Raw genomic sequence first — 19,908 nt, 5'->3', positions numbered from 1 at the left:
TCCATGCATGAAAATGTTGCCCCTCAGGTCCATTTTAAGTCTTTCCCCTCTCACCTTAAACCTATCATTTTGGACTCCCTGGCAAAAGACTTGCCCTTCATGATTTTATAAACCTCTATCAAGTCACCCCTCAGCCTCTGATTCTCCAGGGAAAAAATCCCCAGTCCATTCAACCTCTCCCTATAGCTCAAAGACTCCAGTCCGGCAACATCCTTGTAAATCTTTTCTGAACCCTTTCAAGTTTAACAACATCTTTCCCATAGTAGGGAGACCAGAATTGTACGCAGAATTCGAAAAGTGGCCTAACAATTGTCTTTAGCAGCCACAACATGACAGGCAAATGTGGCAAAATAATGCAAAAGAAATTGTGTGGCTCAGTTTGATGTTTAGTTCTTTCTTTCCCTCACTTCCATATACAACCAGATAGCAAGAGAGAGCAAAATACTGTGGATGCTGGAAATCTAAAATAAAAAGCAGAAAATGCTGGAGAAACTCAGCAGGTCTGTTAGCATCTATGGAAAGAGAAACAAAACAAAACAAACACTGAATTCTTCAGCATTTTGTTTTTATTTCAGGCATCAAGTGACTTGCATGACATTGTTTTCCTGTACTTTGCTATAGCTGAACAAATGATGACTTGAGGACGATGCTTCCTCCTTTTCACCTGTAGTCAGCAGATAGTGTAGTTTGGATCAGATTACTCTGTGGTCACTATTGATTGTTATTATTTGCTTGAAAGTGTTAACAGAAGGGTGGTGCACTCTATTGGATTATCATCAAATATGTAGGAATGAATATGTCAAAGTAGATTACAGCAAAATATTACATACAGAGTCACTTATTAATGAGCAGACCTATGGAGCTGTGGATTGGCAAGTCTCTTGCTCCAGGTGAACATCATCCTCTGGTCTTGAGAGCTTGCAAAAGAGGTAGTAGATGCATAAGGTAGTTGGTATTAATTTTGCAAAATGCCCTAGATTCAGGAAAGGTTCCGTCATGTGGAAGTAGCAAGTTAACTCTCTCAGTTCAAGAAGAGGTTGAGGTACAAAAGAGGAGGCTTTTGTCCACTTAACTTGACATCTGTCATGGGAAGCTATAAGAATCGGTCATTAAAGAGATTATATTTGAGCCGTTTGACTCGAGCAAATCAGGAAATGTCAGCATGGTTTTATCAAAGGGCAATCATGTTTAATCATTTCTTTGGAATTCTTTGAAGGAATAATATGTTCTGCGTATCAAGCAGAGACTGTGGCTGTAATATACTTGGATTACCAGAAGGAATTTGTTCAGCTGCCACATCAAAGGTTGTTGCAGAACCTAAAGCCTCATGGTGTAGGGAGTAGCATATTAAGATGGATAGATAATTGGCTTGATGGCTGAATTACCTTCACATGACAAATGAATTATTGGGGCCTCCACTTTTTATGATCAAATCAATGATTTAGGTTAGGGGAATAAAGTCATGGTAGCTAACTTCACAGTCAGCACATAAATAGTAAAGTATGCTCTGAAGTAGACAACTTCCAGATAAATATAGTTTGAGAGTAGGCAAAAGTCTGACAAATGGAGTATAATGTGGGAGGATGTGAAATTGTTTACTTAACAGGGCAAATGAAAGTATTCAGATGGAGGACAACTGCAGAATTCTAAGGTGCACAAGAATTTGGGTGTTTTGGTATGAGTCAGAAAAAGCTGTTATTCAGTTATATCACATAATCAAGAAGGTAATGAGATGCTACTTTTTGAGAGAAATTGAATATAAAAGCATCTGAGTATAACTTAAGTGAAGAATGACTGCAGAATTTCAAGATGGAGAGGGATTTCAGTTTTTGGTGCATGAGTCACAAAATGTTAGGATGCAAGTACATCATCTAATCAAGAAGACTAATGGGGTGTTGTTCTTTATTACAAGAGGAGTTGAATATTGAAGTGTCGTTTCTTAGCTTTTGTTGTACAGGCTATCTCTGATGTTATGTGAAGTTTTGATTCCTCACAGCATATAAATGTATTGCAGTTGTTTCAAAGGAAATTTTACTCGGTAGCTGGAATGATTGGGATGCCTAGTTGGACAGAGTCAAATCAAGCTGGAAGTAGCACAGTGGGTCATGTAGCATCAGATGAATAGGGGACTCGAAGTTTCAGGTCTGGTCCTTCCTGATGAAAGGTCCTGACTTGAAATGTCGACTCCCCTGCTCCTCTGATGCTGTACCTTTTCCAGCTCCACACTTTATCGACTCTTACTTTCCAGAATCTGCAATCCTCACTATCTCAGTGCCACTTTGGAAAGGTTGAACTTATTTCTACTGCAGTTTAGAAGGGAGCAGGGTGGCTTGATTGAAATGTATGAAGTCCTGTGTGATTTTGAAAAAACGGACGTGGAACATCTGTTTCATCTAGAGAATTGGTCCAGAATTAGGGGAACTGTTTAAACATTAAGGGTCACCTTTATAAAGGAGTACCTGACTGTTGAAGATCCAAAATTTATCAAGACAATTGGTGAAATTTAAATTCAATTAATAAATCTGAATATGATGATCATCAGTGACAACCATGAAACTATCATCAATTGCCTTAAAACATATCTTAGTCACTAGTGTCCTGCAGGTCTGGAAACCTGTCCTTACTAGATTTGGCCTAAATCTGACTCCTGGCTGACTGCAGTGTGATTAGCTCTTACCTGTCCTCTGAAATGGCAGAACACAATATTCAGTTCAAGGATGAGTAAATTAGGGATGGGTAACAGAAATTAGCCTTGCCAGTGAAAGCCACACCCAATGAAAAAAATAAAGGAAAGCTCTATATGACTTCAGTTAGGCCATGTTTGGAGTATGGTATACAGTCTAGTCCCCACATTATAGGAAGGATGTTGAGACTTTGGAGAGGGTGCACAAGAGTTTACCAGAATGTTGCCTGGATTAATGTATTGGCTGTAATGAGAAGTTGGACAAACTTGGAGGTTTTTTTCATGAGTGTTGGAGGCTGAGGGGCGACTGGTTAGAAATATATAAAATTGTGATAGGCATGGATAGGGTGGAGAGTGCGTGTGTTTCTCCCTGGATAGAAATGACAAGTACTAGGGTGCATAGGTTTAAGGTGAAAGGGGGAAAATGTAAAGAAGATGTGCGAGGCAAGTTTATTTTACAGTGGATACTAGGTGCCGGGGAAGTGGTAGAAGCAGAAGTGATAATTGTGTTTAAAAGGCATTTATACAGACATGAACAGGGAGAGAATGGAGGGGGACGGACATATGCAGGCAGATAGGGTTACTTTAGAACATCATCATGGTCAATGCAGACAGAGTGGGCCAAAGGACCTATTGAAGTATATTGTGTGTCTTGTGCATGGGGTCTATTCAACCAACTCAGCAATATTTACGGTGCCATGGCCATAGTTTGTCTCCATTGCCCTCTGTTTTATCTCTGGGCAGATTTTTGATATTGGCACCTTTAACTGCCCTTTTATTGGGCATAGGGCAGGAAGAACCCATGTTCACGCCAACCACCACCTGACCTAATCCCAAGGCTATCCTCAACTATAACTTGTAAACTGCTGCTGGGACCTGTCTTAGACTGCAAGATACCAAAAACATGGTACAAAGTTCAGATGCAGACTTGTGTTTGGAAATTTGCAAAATGGCATTTTGCTAGCTCTTGACAAAAATCCAGCTCAAGGAATCTTGAGTGATATAGATGGATTAAGTGATTGGGAAGAAATTTAGCTAAAGGAGTGTAATAGGGGAAAATGTGAGGTTAACAACTTTGATAGGAAGAACACGAAAGCAAAATATTACTTAAGTGGGGAAAGATAGAGTGCTCCAGTACAGAAGAATCTAGTTCTCCTTATACATGAACATGATACAGCAACTAATTAGGAAGTCACTATGCTGGACTTATTGCAAGGTGTAGGAGTGTGAAAATAGGTTGTTGTGTTACTATTATCCAGGTCGTTGATTATACCACACTTGGACTGCTGCATTAAACTTTCTTATTTAAGGAGGGATATGCTTGAATTGGAGGCAGTCCAGAGAAGGTCGCTTTATTGATTCCTGTCTTGTAAGTTGTCTTGTTTGGCAAGATTGAGCAATTTGAGCTTATTGTCTTTGGACTTTAGAAAAATAAGAGGTGATCTGAGGAGCCTTAATGGGTATGTGTTCAGAGGATGTTTCTCCTCATGGAAGAATCTATAACTGGAGGCACAATTTCAAAATAAAGGGTCTCCCATTTAAGACTGAGAAGAGGACCTACTTTCTCAGTGGGCCATTTGTGTACAGAATTCTGTTCCTCAGTGACCAGTGGAGGCTGGATCATTGGGCATGAAAGGTTTTTGATCTACAAGGAAATTGAGAGTTATGAAGAACAGACAAGAAATGAAATTGAGGCCACAATCTGATTAGCTGTGATCTTACTGAACGACGGGGCAGGTTATAGAGCCATAAAGCCCTACAGCACGTAGACAGGTCCTTTGGCCCAAACTGGTCCATGCCAATCAAAATGTATATCCACATTAACTCCACTTCCCTGCACTTGGTCCATATCTTTCTAATCCTTTCCTGTCAATGTATTTGTCCAAATGCCTTTTAAATGTTGTTAGTGTACTCGTCTCAACCACTTGAACTAGCAGCTCATTCTATATGCGTACCACCCTTTGTGTAAAAAGAAAGTTGCCCCTCAGGTTCCCTTTTATTTTCTTTCCTCTAACCTTAAACTGATGCCCTATAGTTTTTGATTCCCCAACCTTGGGAAAAAGACTGAGTGCATTCACCCTTTCCAAACCATTCATTATCATCTATACCTCTATAAGGTCCACCCCCGTTCTCCTATGCTCTAAAGAAAAACGTCCTAGCTTGTCCAACCTCTCCCTATAACTCAGACCGTTGAGTCCTGGCAATATCCTTGTAAATTTCTTCTGAACTCTTTCCAGTTTAATAATATCCTTCCTATAGCAAGGTGACCAAAACTAAACACAATACTTCAAGTGCAGCTTCACGAAGGTTCAAGGCACAAATGTTCTACTTTTTTAAAATATTCATATGTAATGCAGACAAGAATTGATACCATTAGCAAATGTTACTTTTAAATCTATGATTGATGGCATTTTATTGTCCAAAGGAATTAAGGGACATTGGGCAAAGGTACAAATATGGAGTTGGGCATCAAATCAGTCATGATCCCATTGCATTGTGGAACAGGCTCAATGAGTTAAGTAGCTTACTCCCACTCCTATCTTCTAAGAGGGTCTGGTGAAATGATAGACGATTGGTTATATCTGGAAAATCACTCAGTTATTGAGAGTTTGTCAAGTGGGGCATGGCGTAAACTTGGAATGCATTGCTGATGTATGCAGTCTGAATTTAATTTATTAAGGTATACTTCATGAGTATTTTCCCACTCATCATGTGTTTTGAAAGTTTGAAAAAGTAAAAGCACTGATATTTGTAGTGATTTGATTTGTAAAAAAGGGCACCTTCTCTTTCACTCTGACACCTGTTAAAAAAAAAATTATTCCTATTGTGCATTCTTTTTGCTATTCTATCTTGAACAATGTATCTTGAATACTTTGTAAATACTTGATGTAATGTATAGGCTGGTAGAGCTAAAAACAGTTTGTTCACTATATGATTGAATGCTAAGATGGAAGAACTACCATAAAAGAGGAATGAACATTTCTTGTCCCTGACTTTGTAATTCACTGTTTTTACTGATGTTCAATGTGAAATGTAGATAGATGCAGATATTGTAAATACTTACATTAAGTACAATTCCTGCAGCTGAGAAATAACGTTGAATTCTGTGATGACATTGATTATGTAATGTATTGAATATTGTGTTGATATCTAGAACTACATTGAAAAAGAAAAATTTAGTTGTTGAAAAGTTTCAGATTTGATTTTGAGGGACTGATATATTGCACATTTAATGTGTTCCAACTTTCAGAAATGGATTCATTTATATATGTTTGAAACTTTGTTCTGGAAGTAACAAAAACAGTCGTTAATTTTGCAGGCAGCATTTTAAAAACACTCTTTTGCAGTTACAACTTGAATATTAATTGATGGTCGCCTCTCTCCTAGTCTTTTTTTTAAAAGCAATGTTACTGAAATCTGTATTGAAGTTTTTTTTAATTTAAAATTTGAGTGTCAGAGGCGGTATCCTATTTGTTCTCTGGGAGCAGGCTTTGAGCTTTACTCAAGCAAACTTTAGTTGCAGAATTTGATACATCCACTGAATGATTCTTCCCAAAGTGCAACAGGAAATGTATATTAATTTGTACCCGGCGTATGTGAGAATTAGAATGTGAATTAGTAGGTTTGTTGTACACAGAGGACAGTCAATTCACTAGCAGTTATTGCAGTAAAGCATACGTGTTGTAGCAATTCAGAAGAATCTGAATGGGTTAACATGGAATATCGCGAATGGAAATTTACAAATTTATTTTAATTTTTTTTATTTTAAAACATCTTTAACTAGGGTTTGCCCTATTTAGCCACAAGGGCTACTTTACAAAGGGGCCCTGTCAGCAAGATACAAGATGAGACAAACGACATTGAAAACATCACAAAAAATACAACCTTGTCTGTGAGTGCATTTATATTTGTTTAAAATGTATTTCAGGATCTCTTTAAGCATTGAACTCGAGTTTTTTCTCAAAGGTGATTAGGATACAGAAGTAAAGGCAGCTTGGACTGGAAAGTACTGTTTGGCAAAGATGGTGCAGACCTGGAGTAGATCTTGTTCAGAATGACATTTAAAGCAAAACGTGGGTTGGAAAGCCAATTGACTGATTTGGAGGGAGACTTGTAATCTGTTTCAACTGCCTGTCCACAGTGCAACCTAATCACATATTTAACGTATTTATTTATTTGATTTATTCATTCATTCATTCATTCATTCATTTTAATTGTTTATCTTCATCCAATTTTATTGAAAATTCAGCAGTGAACATTGTGTTGTACAAGATACCTTATTAGAAGTCAATATAAATTAGAGTCATAGAGATGTACAGAACAGCAACAGACCCTTCGGTCCAACTCCATGCCGACCAGATATCCTAACCTAATGTAGTACCACTTGCCAGCACTTGGCCCATATCCCTCTAAACCCGTCCTATTCATGTACTCATCCAGATGCCTTTTAAATGTTGTAATTGAACCAGCCTCCATCGCTTCCTCTGGCAGTTCATTCCATATCCGCACCACCTTTGATTTGGAAAAGTTGCCCCTTGGGTCTGTTTTATATCTTTCCCCTCTCACCTTAAACCTATGCCCTCTAGTTCTGGACTCCCCCACCCCGGGAAAAAGACTTTGTCTATTTATCCTATCCATGCCCCTCATAATTTTATAAACCTCGATAAGGTCACCCCTCATCCCCTGACGCTCCAGGGAAAACAGCCCCAACCTACTTAGCCTCTCCCTATACTCAAATCCTACCATCCTGTATATCTTTTCTTCTGAATCCTTTAAAGTTTCACAACATCCTTCCAATAGGAAGGAGACCAGAATTGCATGCAATGCTTTAAAAGTGGCCTAACCAACATCCTGTACAGCTGCAATATGACCTCTGATACCCAGTGCTCTGACCAATAAAGGAAAGCCTACCAAACGCTGCCTTCACTATCCTATCTACCTGAGGCTCTACTTTCAAGGAACCAAGGTCTCTTTGTTCAGCAAAACTCCTTAGTACCTTATCATTAAGTGTATAAGTACTACTAAGATATGCTGCCCCAAAATGCAGCACCCCGCATTTATCTAAATTAAAATCTGTCTGACACTCCTCAGCCCATTTGGCCATCTGATCAAGATCCAATTGTAATCTGACGTAACCACCTTCGCTGTCCACTACACCTCCAATTTTGGTGTCATCTGGAAACTTACTAACTATACCTCCTATGTTCACATCCAAATCATGTATATAAAAGTAGAGGGCCCAGCACCGATCCTTGTGGCACTCCACTGGCCACAGGCCTCCAGTCTGAAAAGCAACCCTCCACCATCACCCTCTGCCTTCTATCTTTGAGCCAGTTCTGTATCCAAATGTCTACTTCTCCCTGTATGCCATGATATCTAACTTTGCGAACCACCCTTCCACGGGGATCTTGTTATACGCTTTACTGAAGTCCACATAGATCACGTCCACCGCTCTGGCCCCATCAGTCCTCCTTGTTACTTCTTCAAAAAAAAAACTCAATCAAGTTCATGGGATATGATTTCCTATGAACAAAGTCATGCTGGCTATCCCTAATCAGTCCTTGCTGTTCCAAATACATGTAAATCCTGTCCCTCAGGATTCCCTACAACAACTTACCCACCACTGATGTCAAGTTCACCGGTCTATAATTCCTTGGCTTATCCTTTGCACCTTAAATAGTAGCACCACGTTAGCCAATCTCCATTCACCTGTGACTATCAGTGATACAAATATCTCAGCAAGGGGCCCAGCAATCACTTCCGTAGCTTCCCACAGAGTTCGAGGGTACACTTGACCAGATCCTGAGGATTTATCCTTATTTACGTGTCTCAAGACATCCAGCACTTCCTTCACTGTAATATGGACATTTCCAAGATGTCACTATCTATTTCCCTCCATTCTATATCTTCCATGTCCTTATCCACAGTAAACACTGATGCAAAATACTTGTTTAGTATCTCCCCATCTCCTGTGGCTCCACACATAGGCTGCCTTACTGATCTTTGAGGGGCCCTATTCTCTCCCCAGTTGCCCTTTTGTCCTTAATGTATTTGTAAAAGCCCTTTGGATTCTCCTTGACTCTATTTGCCAAAGCTATCTCATGTCGCCTTTTTGCCTTCCTGATCTCCTGCTTAAGTATACTGTTACTGCCTTTATACTCTTCTAAGGATTTACTTGATCTCTCCTCAATATACCTGACATATGCTTGCTTCCTTTTTCTTAACCAAACCCTCAATATCTCTAGTCATGCAGCTTTCCCAACATCTACCAGCCTTTCCTTTCACCCTAACAGGAATATATATCTCTGGAGTCTCATCTCATTTTTGAAGGCTTCCAATTTTCCAGCCATCCCTTTACCTGCGAACATCTGCCCCGAAACAGCTTTTGAAAGTTCTTGCCTAATACCTAATATCTTTTGATATCATGAATAAAAACCTAACTAGATCTTGATTTAAGATATTATTCTCGAGCAATTTGTATATACTTGCAGATATGTCTGTAATAATCTTAAAAGGAAAAGAGAAAGGAGTATTACGAAAAAGAATTCAAATTCCACAATTTTGAATTTGCCTTTGGTGAGCCCTTTGGCTTCAGCACAGATACTGATCTACCAAGTGCTGCATTTCAGTGGTGCAGCTAAATCATTCCCTACACAAACCTGCTTTAGCTTCCACATTAGGGTGTAGCTGAGGCTGGATTAAGGAAATTTCAACTCAGACTGTGATCCAGATTTGAATCGGTTTGTCAGAATTCCTAGTATAGATGTCATGAAGCATGGGTCAGATGTTTATTTAGGCTACTGTCTGCCACATTGGGAGCCCAGTGCTGATAACTGTAGCGAAAGTTTAAAACCCCAATTTATAATTTAAGCATGTAAATGATTGTGTAACTTTTTTTTTGATAGGGTGACATCCATGAGGATTTCTGCTCTGTGTGTCGGCGTAGTGGACAGCTGCTGATGTGTGACACTTGTTCTCGTGTGTATCACCTGGAGTGCCTGGACCCGCCATTAAAAGCCATTCCGAAAGGAATGTGGATTTGTCCCAAATGTCAGGAGCAGGTGTGGGCTTAGATAGTGCCATAGATTAATTTAGTCAAATGTAGCTCAAGTATTTTAGGGTTTTGCTTTGGTAGCATTTTTGGTGGGATTTACTCTTTAATTCTAATTTAATTTGACGTAGTGTCTCAAACACTCCAGGGTATACACATAGATATAATTCAGGACACTAACGTAGTAAAATCAGCAGTGAATAGTATCTGATAAATTTACCAGCTTTAGCTGTTCTCTGGTCATCAGGGATTACAATGACCCCAGACTATTATTGTTGAGTTAAATAGTGTCTTTGCCTAATTTAAATATATCAGACAGTATTATTGGAACTGGATGTTCTTTCATCTCAGATCCCTTTTTAAGTCTAGAATTTGAAGAATGCTAGTCGGTTCTGGCAGATAGCGGTTAAAGACCTGAAGTGAAATTTAGTATGAATATTCTCAAAATATAACTTACCTGAACCAATTGTAATTTAGAACTCCTGGCACTAGGTTTGCCAAACCTTTTGAAGAGAGATCCATGAATAGGTGGTATGCATAAAAATACTGCACCTGTGTATGAAAGAATTTTTTTGTGTGGCTTTTATCAAGCAATTTTATTTGCATCTCAGTCTGCTACACCACCCCTGAGAATATCATACCACCACAAACACAAAGAGACTAACAGTTTATTCTCTTACCATAGTCATCCATTTGTCATGTGCATTTCCAGGCACAAATTGGACATTGCTGTTGATATGTCATTTAAAAAATCAAATTTTCTTTCATTGAAATGCAAATTGTGTTCTGAGGCATCAATACTAAGGGAAAGGAAATTGCAAAGAATAAATTTGCGTCAGTACTTTACGGATTGACCAGCCTTTACCCAAAAGCAAGTCTTGTCTTGTCACTCAAGTCAGTTTTTGTTTGGTAATTAAGCAAATTATTTTTGTTTTCAGCAAATGCTAGGACTGTAAAGAGTTTAAGCAAGTGACATGTTCTATCCATCACTGTTGGAAACATTTTTCTTTAGATCCTTAAAAAGGAAGAAGCAATCCCGTGGCCTGGAACATTAGCTATTGTCCATTCTTACATTGCCTACAAAGCTGGTAAGAGTTTGCCATTCTCTGCGCCTGTCAACAAGAAATGTTGACTCATCATTGAATGTATCAGATCAGCTATGAATTAAACTGATGCTTTTGCTTTTCAGAATAGATTTTGTATAGTCTTTTTTTCCTCTCCTCTTCTGCGGTTGTATGAATTGACGTTTTATGTGTAGTCCCCCTAGCAACTCGAAAACGTAATAGAAGAACCTGTGGGATATAGTGTGTAACACCTTATTTTTTTTTAAGCATGTGCTCTTGGATTAATACAATTCCTTTTCAAAAATCATGCTAATATTCAAGATTGTATAGCAGCTATGTTTATCAAATCTGTTACAGGTTGTCAAATTTTATTTTTTCTATTTTTCAGCAAAAGAAGAAGAAAAGCAGAAATTATTGAAGTGGAGTGCGGAGCTAAAGCAGGAGCGAGAACAGTTAGAACAGAAAGTCAAACAGCTGAGTAATTTCATAACGGTGAGTTACACAGGCTCCAGGTGCAAGAGATTGTTGGGCTGACTTAGAAACATAAAGTCATGATTATAAATTAGAAGTAAGAAGCAGCACCGGACAGCATTTTCTGGAAGGTGACAATTTTTTTTATGCAGTTGGTTTCATGTTTGGAAACTGGATGTTTAGAAGAATTGGTTGGAGTTTTTAAAAGTACTGTCTTGTTTGGTGGAAGCGACAATAGAAATCTTCATGTATGTCAAATATACAGCCTCAGTGTTTCAACCCACGAGTCATTTTGTCACTGTCACAAGCAAACAATGTAACTGGGTGAGAAGTTTGTCTGTACCAACCAATCGAATTGTAGGCCTAACATAACCAATCTTATAAGCTGTAGCTAGTGAGTCATAATTCAGACTTTACTTTTTCTCACTGGCTGTGCAAAATTTGAAGATGAGATACTGACTCCAGAGAATTATAATTAAAGGTCAGTTTAGTTTGTTTATGTTTTAGGAATATAATTTTTAAACAGTCATTTAGAGCTGCAAAATTTGAGTACTGCAAAGAAACAAAGGAATATTTTGACAAGTGACAATGTCCTGATGAGTACAAGACAAACAATTTCAATAACTTTTATCAATTGTTGGGTTGATGAAACAAAACATAAGTTACAGGAAAAACTCAGCAGGTCTGGCAGTATCTGTGGAGAGAAATCAGAGTTAACGTTTTGGGTCCAGTGACCCTTTCTCAGCGGATAGTAGCTAGGAAAATGTTGGTTTATATTGCAGAAGAAAGGGTTGGGGGGAGGGTGTAAGGAGTGAAGAATAGGTGTGGATAGAACCCAAAAAGAGAGAAGAACAGTTGGAGAGACAAAGGAGTTGATAACGATCTGGCTAGAAGGGTGAATAGCTGTTAACAGACTATTAGTAGCCCAACAATAGGCAGCACGGTGGCACCGTGGTTAGCACTACTGCCTCTCAGCGCCAGTGACCTGGGTTCAATTCCCGCCTCAGGCAACTGAGTGTGTGGAGTTTGCACATTCTCCTCGTGTCTGCGTGGGTTTCCTCCGGGTGCTCCGGTTTCCTCCCACAGTCCAAAAATGTGCAGGTTAGGTGAATTGACCATGCTAAATTGCCCATAGTGTAAGGGGCAGGGGTAAAATGTAGGGGAATGGGTCTGGGTGGGTTGCGCATTGGTGTGGACTTGTTGGGCCGAAGGGCCTGTTCCCACGTTTTAAGTAATCTAATCTAATCTAATAGCTGATGTGTAATGGCAGGCTCTGTGAAAACAAGGCCTGGTGTGTGTGGTAGGGGGCAAGGACATGGGGGAGTTCAAGCACTAAAATGATTGAATTCGATATTGAGTCTGCAAAGTCCCCAAGCAAAAATGAAGTGGTGTTCTTCCAGCTTGTTGCTGAGCTTTGCTGAAACACTGCAGCAAGCCTGAGACAGATATTTGCCAAGGAACATGATGGTGTGTTAAAGTGGCAGGCAATTAGAAGCTCGGGGTGTTTTTTTGTGGGTGGAACGTAGATGTTTTGCAATGCAGACACCCAGTTTACGCTTCATTTCCCTAGTGTCGAGGAGACCACATTGTGAGCAGTGAATGTAGTAGACTAGATTGTGGGAAGTGCAGGTGAAATGCTGCTTTAACTGGAAAGTATGTTTGGACCCATGGATACTGATGAGGGAGGAGGCAAATGGGCAGGTGTTACACCATCGGCGGTTGCAGGGGAAGGTGCCGTGGGGCAGGGGAGGGTCCTTGGAGTGAAGGAAGGATGGACCGGGGTGTCCCAGAGGGAACGGTCCCTGTGGATTGTTAATAAGTTTATTTTTGAAGGAATGCCCTTTGTTATAATTTCAAAATCAGAATGTATGATGCTGGCTGTCAGCCGAATGAATTTTTAATAACAGTTTAGGTTCTATAAATTTAAAAGCTGTTTTCAGTTTGTTTGCATGTTGCAGGACCCTTTCTGACTATGCAATAACTGGGAAGACATTCTGTATCATGTACTCTAGCATGGTCAACATACACAAAAAATTAGTAAGGACGGAAATAGAAGTGTAATAAACTTAATTTCAAACTGAAGACAGTCAGCCAGTTCACCTGACATAGCAACATTTCATTTGCTTGTTCCTTTAAGGTTAGCACGCATTTTGATTTCTAAATTTAAGTGGGTAGTTTTTAGATTTCACTTTGACTGTGCTTACTGACTCGAACATTGTGATTTTTTTTTTGAGGCTCTTGCACTAGCATCTAGCATGGGCCTCTCTGCATTCTTGCTTGGTGAATCCAAATTAGAAAATCATCTTTGATTAATTCCCTGCTACTGGCCTATAGCTTGTGGCAGATTCTCTCTTTGCTTGTCTCAATGCTGCTTCCAGGCTGTCCTCCACTGCCTTTCTTGAACAGTCACATAGATAAAAGCCAATAACCAAAAAGAAACCTTCAGAGAAACTATTCCAAGTGCAACTCTGCAGGAGTGTATCAGTCAAAGTGTTACGTTAATTATTTTCGACTTTGTACGTGTTCTTTTAATCTGAAATATATTTGAATATTTTAAGACTTTCCCTTGTTTACCAGCCCTCCTCAAATCTTGGGCAATCATAGATTTTTGGGATAGTTGTATATTTACTGACTGCAACCTGAAACTTGGAGAGGGGCCAACACTTGTTTGTTGTTTCCATTTCCAACTCTGATTTATTAAATGTTAACCAATCTTTGAATTGAAATTACTTTAAGTTTCTTTGCCAGCTTCTCAAACCAGGTGCTCTAATTTATCTTGCATACGCAACATTTTGTTCCCCATAATCAAAATGATAATGATTATTGTTGAAAAAATAAACTCTGAATCTTTTTGTCTTATGCTCGTCAAGACTTTGTTTCTTTGCCAATATACGTCTTTGAGTTTCAGCACTACTCAAGTCCTACACATTGAAATGGCTATTTAAAAACTATATTCCTAAATCATATGAATCATGAAATTATGTTGTTCTTCAAGTTGAAAAAATTAAATTCATAAATTACTTCATGAAGCCTTTATCTCACAAAGTAGGAATGGTTATAGCATCAAATTTGTCTGGAATCTCTTCTGCTGTAAGACAAACCTGATTTTTGTATGTTTGTTTTTACATTTGTATTTCTAAGTACCTGACCGCATACTGATGAATCCATACTGAGCTATTTATATTAACTTAACACCCTTTCTATATGGAGTTTAAAGTATGGAGCTCAAAGCTGCACACAATATCCCCACTGGTTTGAAGTAAATCTTTGCGTTCTGTTGCTCTGCCTCTATTCCATCAGCTTTATTAACTTATTGGCTGCATCTAATGTCTGGTGAACCTGAATTCCAACCCCCCCCACCCCCCAATTCGTTCTGCTCTTATATGCCACCCGTTCTCCCATTCAAGTGTAATTATTATTTCTATTTTTTTCTTGGCAAAATAGACCTTGTATTTACTAATTCCAGCTGCCACAATTGGGAATATCACTCGAGGCTTGTATGAGAATTAATATGGTGCATCCTGAACCCTACATTGAGAATGAAAGATTATATGGAACGGAATGGAATATGTTCTTAGTAGCATCAGTAATTGATCACACTGTTATAAACTTTCCTTTTCAGAAATGTATGGAGACTAAGAACACTTTACTTGCCCGACAAAAGGATATGCAGACCTCGTTGGAAAAAGTGAAAAGGCTTATCCAATTGATCCAGGGTATACAGCTCTCAAAAAATGCCACACTGACGGATGAGATGATCAACAGCCCCACAGACTGCATGAACTCCCCCACCACTGTATCTTCGCCTGTGAACTGTGATAGTAACTCAGAAACCAAGTAGCTGAAAGAACAGGCTGGATTTTGTAGAATGTGTAAACCTTTCTGGGAACAAAATTGTGATGGACAGTTCCTGATTTGCCAATTTAAGGGAGATTCTGTGCTAGATTGTGTTCTTATAGATCCATATTGGGCGTACAAGCTGGGTAAAGACCAGCGCCAAGCCAAGTGAAAATACCAGTGTGTGCCTGCTGCCACCAGTTTGGTTTTAAGTTTGTCTACTCTTCAGGGAAATAGGTAGAAAACTATGGCCGAAACTTAGTCAGCTGTCCTGGTCTTGAATTGCATTCTCTCAATTCTCAACTCCAGGATTACTTGAGCAGAATTGGCAGAACATTTAGTACAATACAACATAACTGAGAATAAAGATGGATAGAATGCAAGGGATTGGAGGCATGAGAACAAAGAGGTAGCAATCATTGAACTGTGACTGAAGTAGTGAAGGTTCATTCAGAATTACAGACAAAGAGAGGTACATTGTGTAATGAACACAACACAAATTACAGATATTCTCCTCTTACTTTATTTTAAAATACAAGGAACAGAAATGTAGATTTATTACTGGGATTGGTAGGCACCAAAACCATGCATGGCTTTTGATGAAGAGTGTTTCTTTTATAATTTTAAAAAGTCACATGCTTGTTCATTGTTCAAGTAAGTTTTTCAGTGCCTTGGGCACTGGAAAAGGTACAAGAGGGACAGACTGAATTTGTCCTGAGATTTTTGGGTTTTTTTTTAAAGCTTAGGGAAATATTCAGGTCTTCCTAGTGTTGAAGAAATTAGATCAAGTAAACTGTTGAGTACTTTTATTTCCTAACGAGGTGATTTATAGAAAACAAAGTGTTAGAAATTGAGCAGATTCTGTATATATAAATATATATATACACACACACATGCATATATATATATAAAAAAAAACTGTATATATGAAAAGAAAAAAAAATCTGTTATTGTCTGAACTGCCAAATGCTTCTATATTGAACCTGCAGGGAATGATCTTCAGTTTACTGGGGAATATACTGGAACAGTTTTACAGTTCTTACTATTTCCATCTTTAAGACAAGTGGATTGAAGGTCACAGCTAATAAGATCAGTTAAGTAAAACGGTCATAGGTCATGAGTTGTGTAAAGAATGCAAATAGTCTGTTGTGCAAGTGCAGCCAGAATGGAAATTTTATATTATCTTTGCATTAATATTTAATGTTGGTTGTACTTAACTCACATATCAGGGTGTGCTTGCCTTTACATTTGGCACTAGGTGAAAATTTCAGCCATTTATACTTACATTTGTAATTATTAGCCAAACAATGTGCAGATGGAAGAGACAATTAATTCAGAGTTTCTTCTAAATCAATTATGTTGGGGATTCAGTTTTCCTTATTGCTGCTTGCCCAACCTGGCAATGGTACGTTAGTAGAACAGGAATCGGAATTTTTTGGTAAGTGGGTGTGGGGATAGGAATTTGCCTAGAAGCGGTCGCAATTTTCTGTTGTTTAGTGATGGTCTTTTACAATGTTTTTAACTCAATTCTGGAACATAACTCATTAAAGATATTTTTAATAGAATTGATATTCGGTATAAGTGATTTAAAAGCCAACAGACTAATGAGCAAAACTGTCTCAAAACCAAAAGATGAAAGCTTTTCAAAATTAGTTTGCAACCAAATAACTGCTGTTGAGGACTGAAGTAATATTTTTAAATAAATTAAAATGGTTGCAGAAATATTTCTGAATGTCAACCAAAATCTTTTTTTTTTCCTTTATTCTCTCTACCCTTTAATATTCGTACTTTGCTCAGCATTTCAACATGCAAACACATACTTACCCTACATATTTTTCTACATCAGGACAGTCCTGCCTGCAGGTGTCTCCGCAACTTTTGTTGGGACTCTTCCAGTTCATCCATTAAAATGCTTAATTAAGTAGGAAACTAGAAACTGATATTCAAATTAGAGAAATGGTATGTGATAACTGTTTTAAAATTGAGAAAGTATCTATCCGTTGGTAACTGCAGTGAATTGATAAATATTTCCACTTGAGTTTAACCATAATTTATTCTTGGAGGGTGTTATTTCCCTGCCAATTCTGGCTTACTCTAATCATGGATGTGTCATGATTGGCTCAACGCTCGCCTGTTGCTCAAAAGGATATCAGATATGCCTTCTACCTTCGTTCTTATATCAGAATTAAATTAAGTTCCTCCTTCAGTGATGATTTCCATCACACTCTGTGTGTGGCAAATATGCAGTAATAAATATCTAGCAGATATTTGTCTGTAAATTTATATTTTGCTAAAATTCATGAACTTTCCTTCATTAAAGTTATCTTCGGAAACCACATGAGTCAGTAGCTTCTGCAGCTCATTGTCAGCTGTGTAGTTGCAACTAATTTAATTACTGGTCATAGCAGTAAACTAACATTACAGTAATATATTCATACTTTGTATAGAGAACTATCTGAAGCATTCCAGTTGATTGATTTGTTAAAACTAATGTCAATGAACTACATGGATCACAGGTCTCATCTGAATTAGTTACTCGATGCTGAGACACCGTCTACTGAAGGCAGTGCTACAGTATTTGATGCATCTGAGGAAGAGGTATTAACCTAAAAATCAAAGATTTGTTCACCAGTGATTTCTGCTAGAAAGCCCAGAGTGCAGGCATTAGTAATCTACAGAATGGCTTGACTATAATGTCCTTCATGTGCATTCAATGTATGAGAATGCAACTTCCTTGTGTGATGGGTGCCTAATTTTACTGTATGACAAAGAGTGGAAGGGAGGTGAAAATGACAAAAGGAAAGTCCTAATAATGAATGTTCAAAACAAAAGCAGAAGGTAGATACATGAAGGGTCCCATGTTTACTACTTATTGAGCAGTGTTTTTGAACTTTGTAAGTATGCTAACTCCCAGCTGTCATTAGTTGATCATCCTTAAGGACATTTACCATCGTGAATTTGTATCAGATCAAGTTTCATGTCATAACAAGTACAACAGCAATGGCTTTCATTAGTATTTGCAAAATAAAGCAAAAAATCCACCTTTTTTGCACTGTCCACTCCCTCCTTGTTACTTTGCTCCTGAATAATCCACTATATATTGCATCCCTTCAAATACTTTGAGAAGCCTTTGGATGCACAGGTTTATTCAGAAATGATGATTTCTTTTTGCTTTGTAGTGTCATCTTTTTTGTCACATAATCTCTCCTGCCTTCCGTGCTAGCACAGAATTTCTTTTTTGTTCTTTCCACTCATCCACCTCTTGCTTCTCTATATTTGCTTGAAACTATTCCATTCCATTCTGACTTGTTGAGTATTTTCTGTATGTAGAATTGCTTACGGAAGCAAGCAATGTAAATGAGGTACTAAGCAGTTTAGTGTAGTGCTTAAATAAGCTGGGGTTATTTAAACAAGACACTAACAAGCTCCTATAAAATATTTTAGAAATTGATATAAAAGCATTTTTTGAGAAATTAAGTCTTTTTCACATTGGCTAGGAGAAAGTGAGGACTGCAGCTACTGGAGAGTTAGAATTGAAAAGTGCGGCACTGGAAAAGCACAGGTCAGACAACATCCGAGGAGCAGGAGAGCCAACGTTTTGGGCATCAGGCCTTCGTCAGGAATATGGCGGGAGAAGGAGGCTGAGAGATGAATAGGGGATGGGGCTGGGGGGAAGGTAGCTGGTAAGGTGATAGGTAGATGCCCCTCCACCCGCATCTACTTATTGCGTTCCCAGCTACCTTTCCCCCCCACCCCATATTTATCTCTCAGCACCCTTCCCCCGCCCCCACATTCCTGATGAAGGGCTTTTGCCTGAAACATCGACTGTTCTACTCATCGGATGCTGCCTGACCTCCTGCGCTTTTCCCGCACCACACTTTTCAACACATACTTTGGCTGTTAGCCAGATTTAAACAATTGACTGATCAAACTTTTACAGTCTGTAGACAAAGGCATAAGGTCACTTGGAAATATTGCAGAGAACTGCAATTGCACATCCACCAAATGCTGTAAATCTCTAAGCAGGTCTGGCAGCATTTGTTGAGATAGGAATGTAGGGTTAAAGTTTAAGCTTTTGTAACCTTTTGTCAAAATTGTTTTTTGTTTACCAAGGAGACTGCAAAACTGGGAGAGGAGAATGAAGGCCTTACAGAAAGTGAGCAAATTCTAATCAATGAGAATGAGGGAAATACGGAATGAGGGAACAAGGTGAAAATCGAACACAAGCAGTGAGCACGTGGCCTGAAAGAAATGGTCAGGGAAGGACTCAGAGCAGTGCAGAACTGAATTGAAGAATGTAGAACATAACATCTAAAAAGGGAGGCATCGCTTGAAAATATGTGGGTTCCCATTAAAAAATGTTTTATTTGGAGTAAGTAATTGATGTTAAAGGAAAGTTTGTTCAGTGTAACAAAAGGGTCAAAAGATTTGGAAGATTGCCTCTAGCTTTCCCTTTCCCTGACTTGAGGCTGAGCACTTTCTGGAAATTTTATTTTTAATTTAAATTTCCAACCTTTGTAATATGATGCTTTTCACAATTTTATTTTATCTGAGTTTAGGCAGTCTGAGACAAATTCAACCCAGAACTGATGTTTAAACACATTCCTTTCATATCTTGTACAGGACATTATTGCACATTTGCAGTACATGCTAATAGTTTTGGAGAATTGAGCATTGTTGGGTGGTTAACATTCATTAGCTTCTCCAAGATTTTCTCCACATTGTGTATAAGATATACACCACCTCTCAGATAATTTGTTTCTCCGTATGCACAAAACTACCTGATTTATCTTAAAGACTGG

At 38.5% G+C, this 19,908-nt stretch overlaps 1 protein-coding gene across 5 annotated transcripts in view; it reads left to right on the top strand.

The window, feature by feature from the left end:
• Positions 1–16,828, top strand: part of phf21aa (PHD finger protein 21Aa) — a 313,224-nt gene extending 296,396 nt beyond the window's left edge. For 4 of the 5 annotated variants that reach the window (XM_087996773.1, XM_043706234.2, XM_043706235.2 and 1 more), the window contains 5 exons: positions 6,468–6,575; positions 9,589–9,744; positions 10,747–10,822; positions 11,187–11,290; positions 14,892–16,828. In XM_087996773.1, the coding sequence (XP_087852899.1) occupies positions 6,468–6,575; positions 9,589–9,744; positions 10,747–10,822; positions 11,187–11,290; positions 14,892–15,110 (663 nt within the window). In that variant the 3' untranslated portion in view covers positions 15,111–16,828. The remainder of the gene's footprint in view (positions 1–6,467; positions 6,576–9,588; positions 9,745–10,746; positions 10,823–11,186; positions 11,291–14,891) is intronic. The other variant, XM_043706237.2, reaches the window with a different exon arrangement.
• Positions 16,829–19,908: the final 3,080 nt, after the last annotated feature.

Source organism: Chiloscyllium plagiosum, unplaced genomic scaffold (assembly GCF_037043375.1).
Source record: "Chiloscyllium plagiosum isolate Xiang-an unplaced genomic scaffold, Cpla_swu_hap1 HiC_scaffold_18, whole genome shotgun sequence".
NCBI lineage: Eukaryota > Metazoa > Chordata > Chondrichthyes > Orectolobiformes > Hemiscylliidae > Chiloscyllium > Chiloscyllium plagiosum.
The sequence above is the reverse complement of the archived record's forward strand: the minus strand, read 5'-3'. Positions and strand labels throughout refer to the sequence as shown.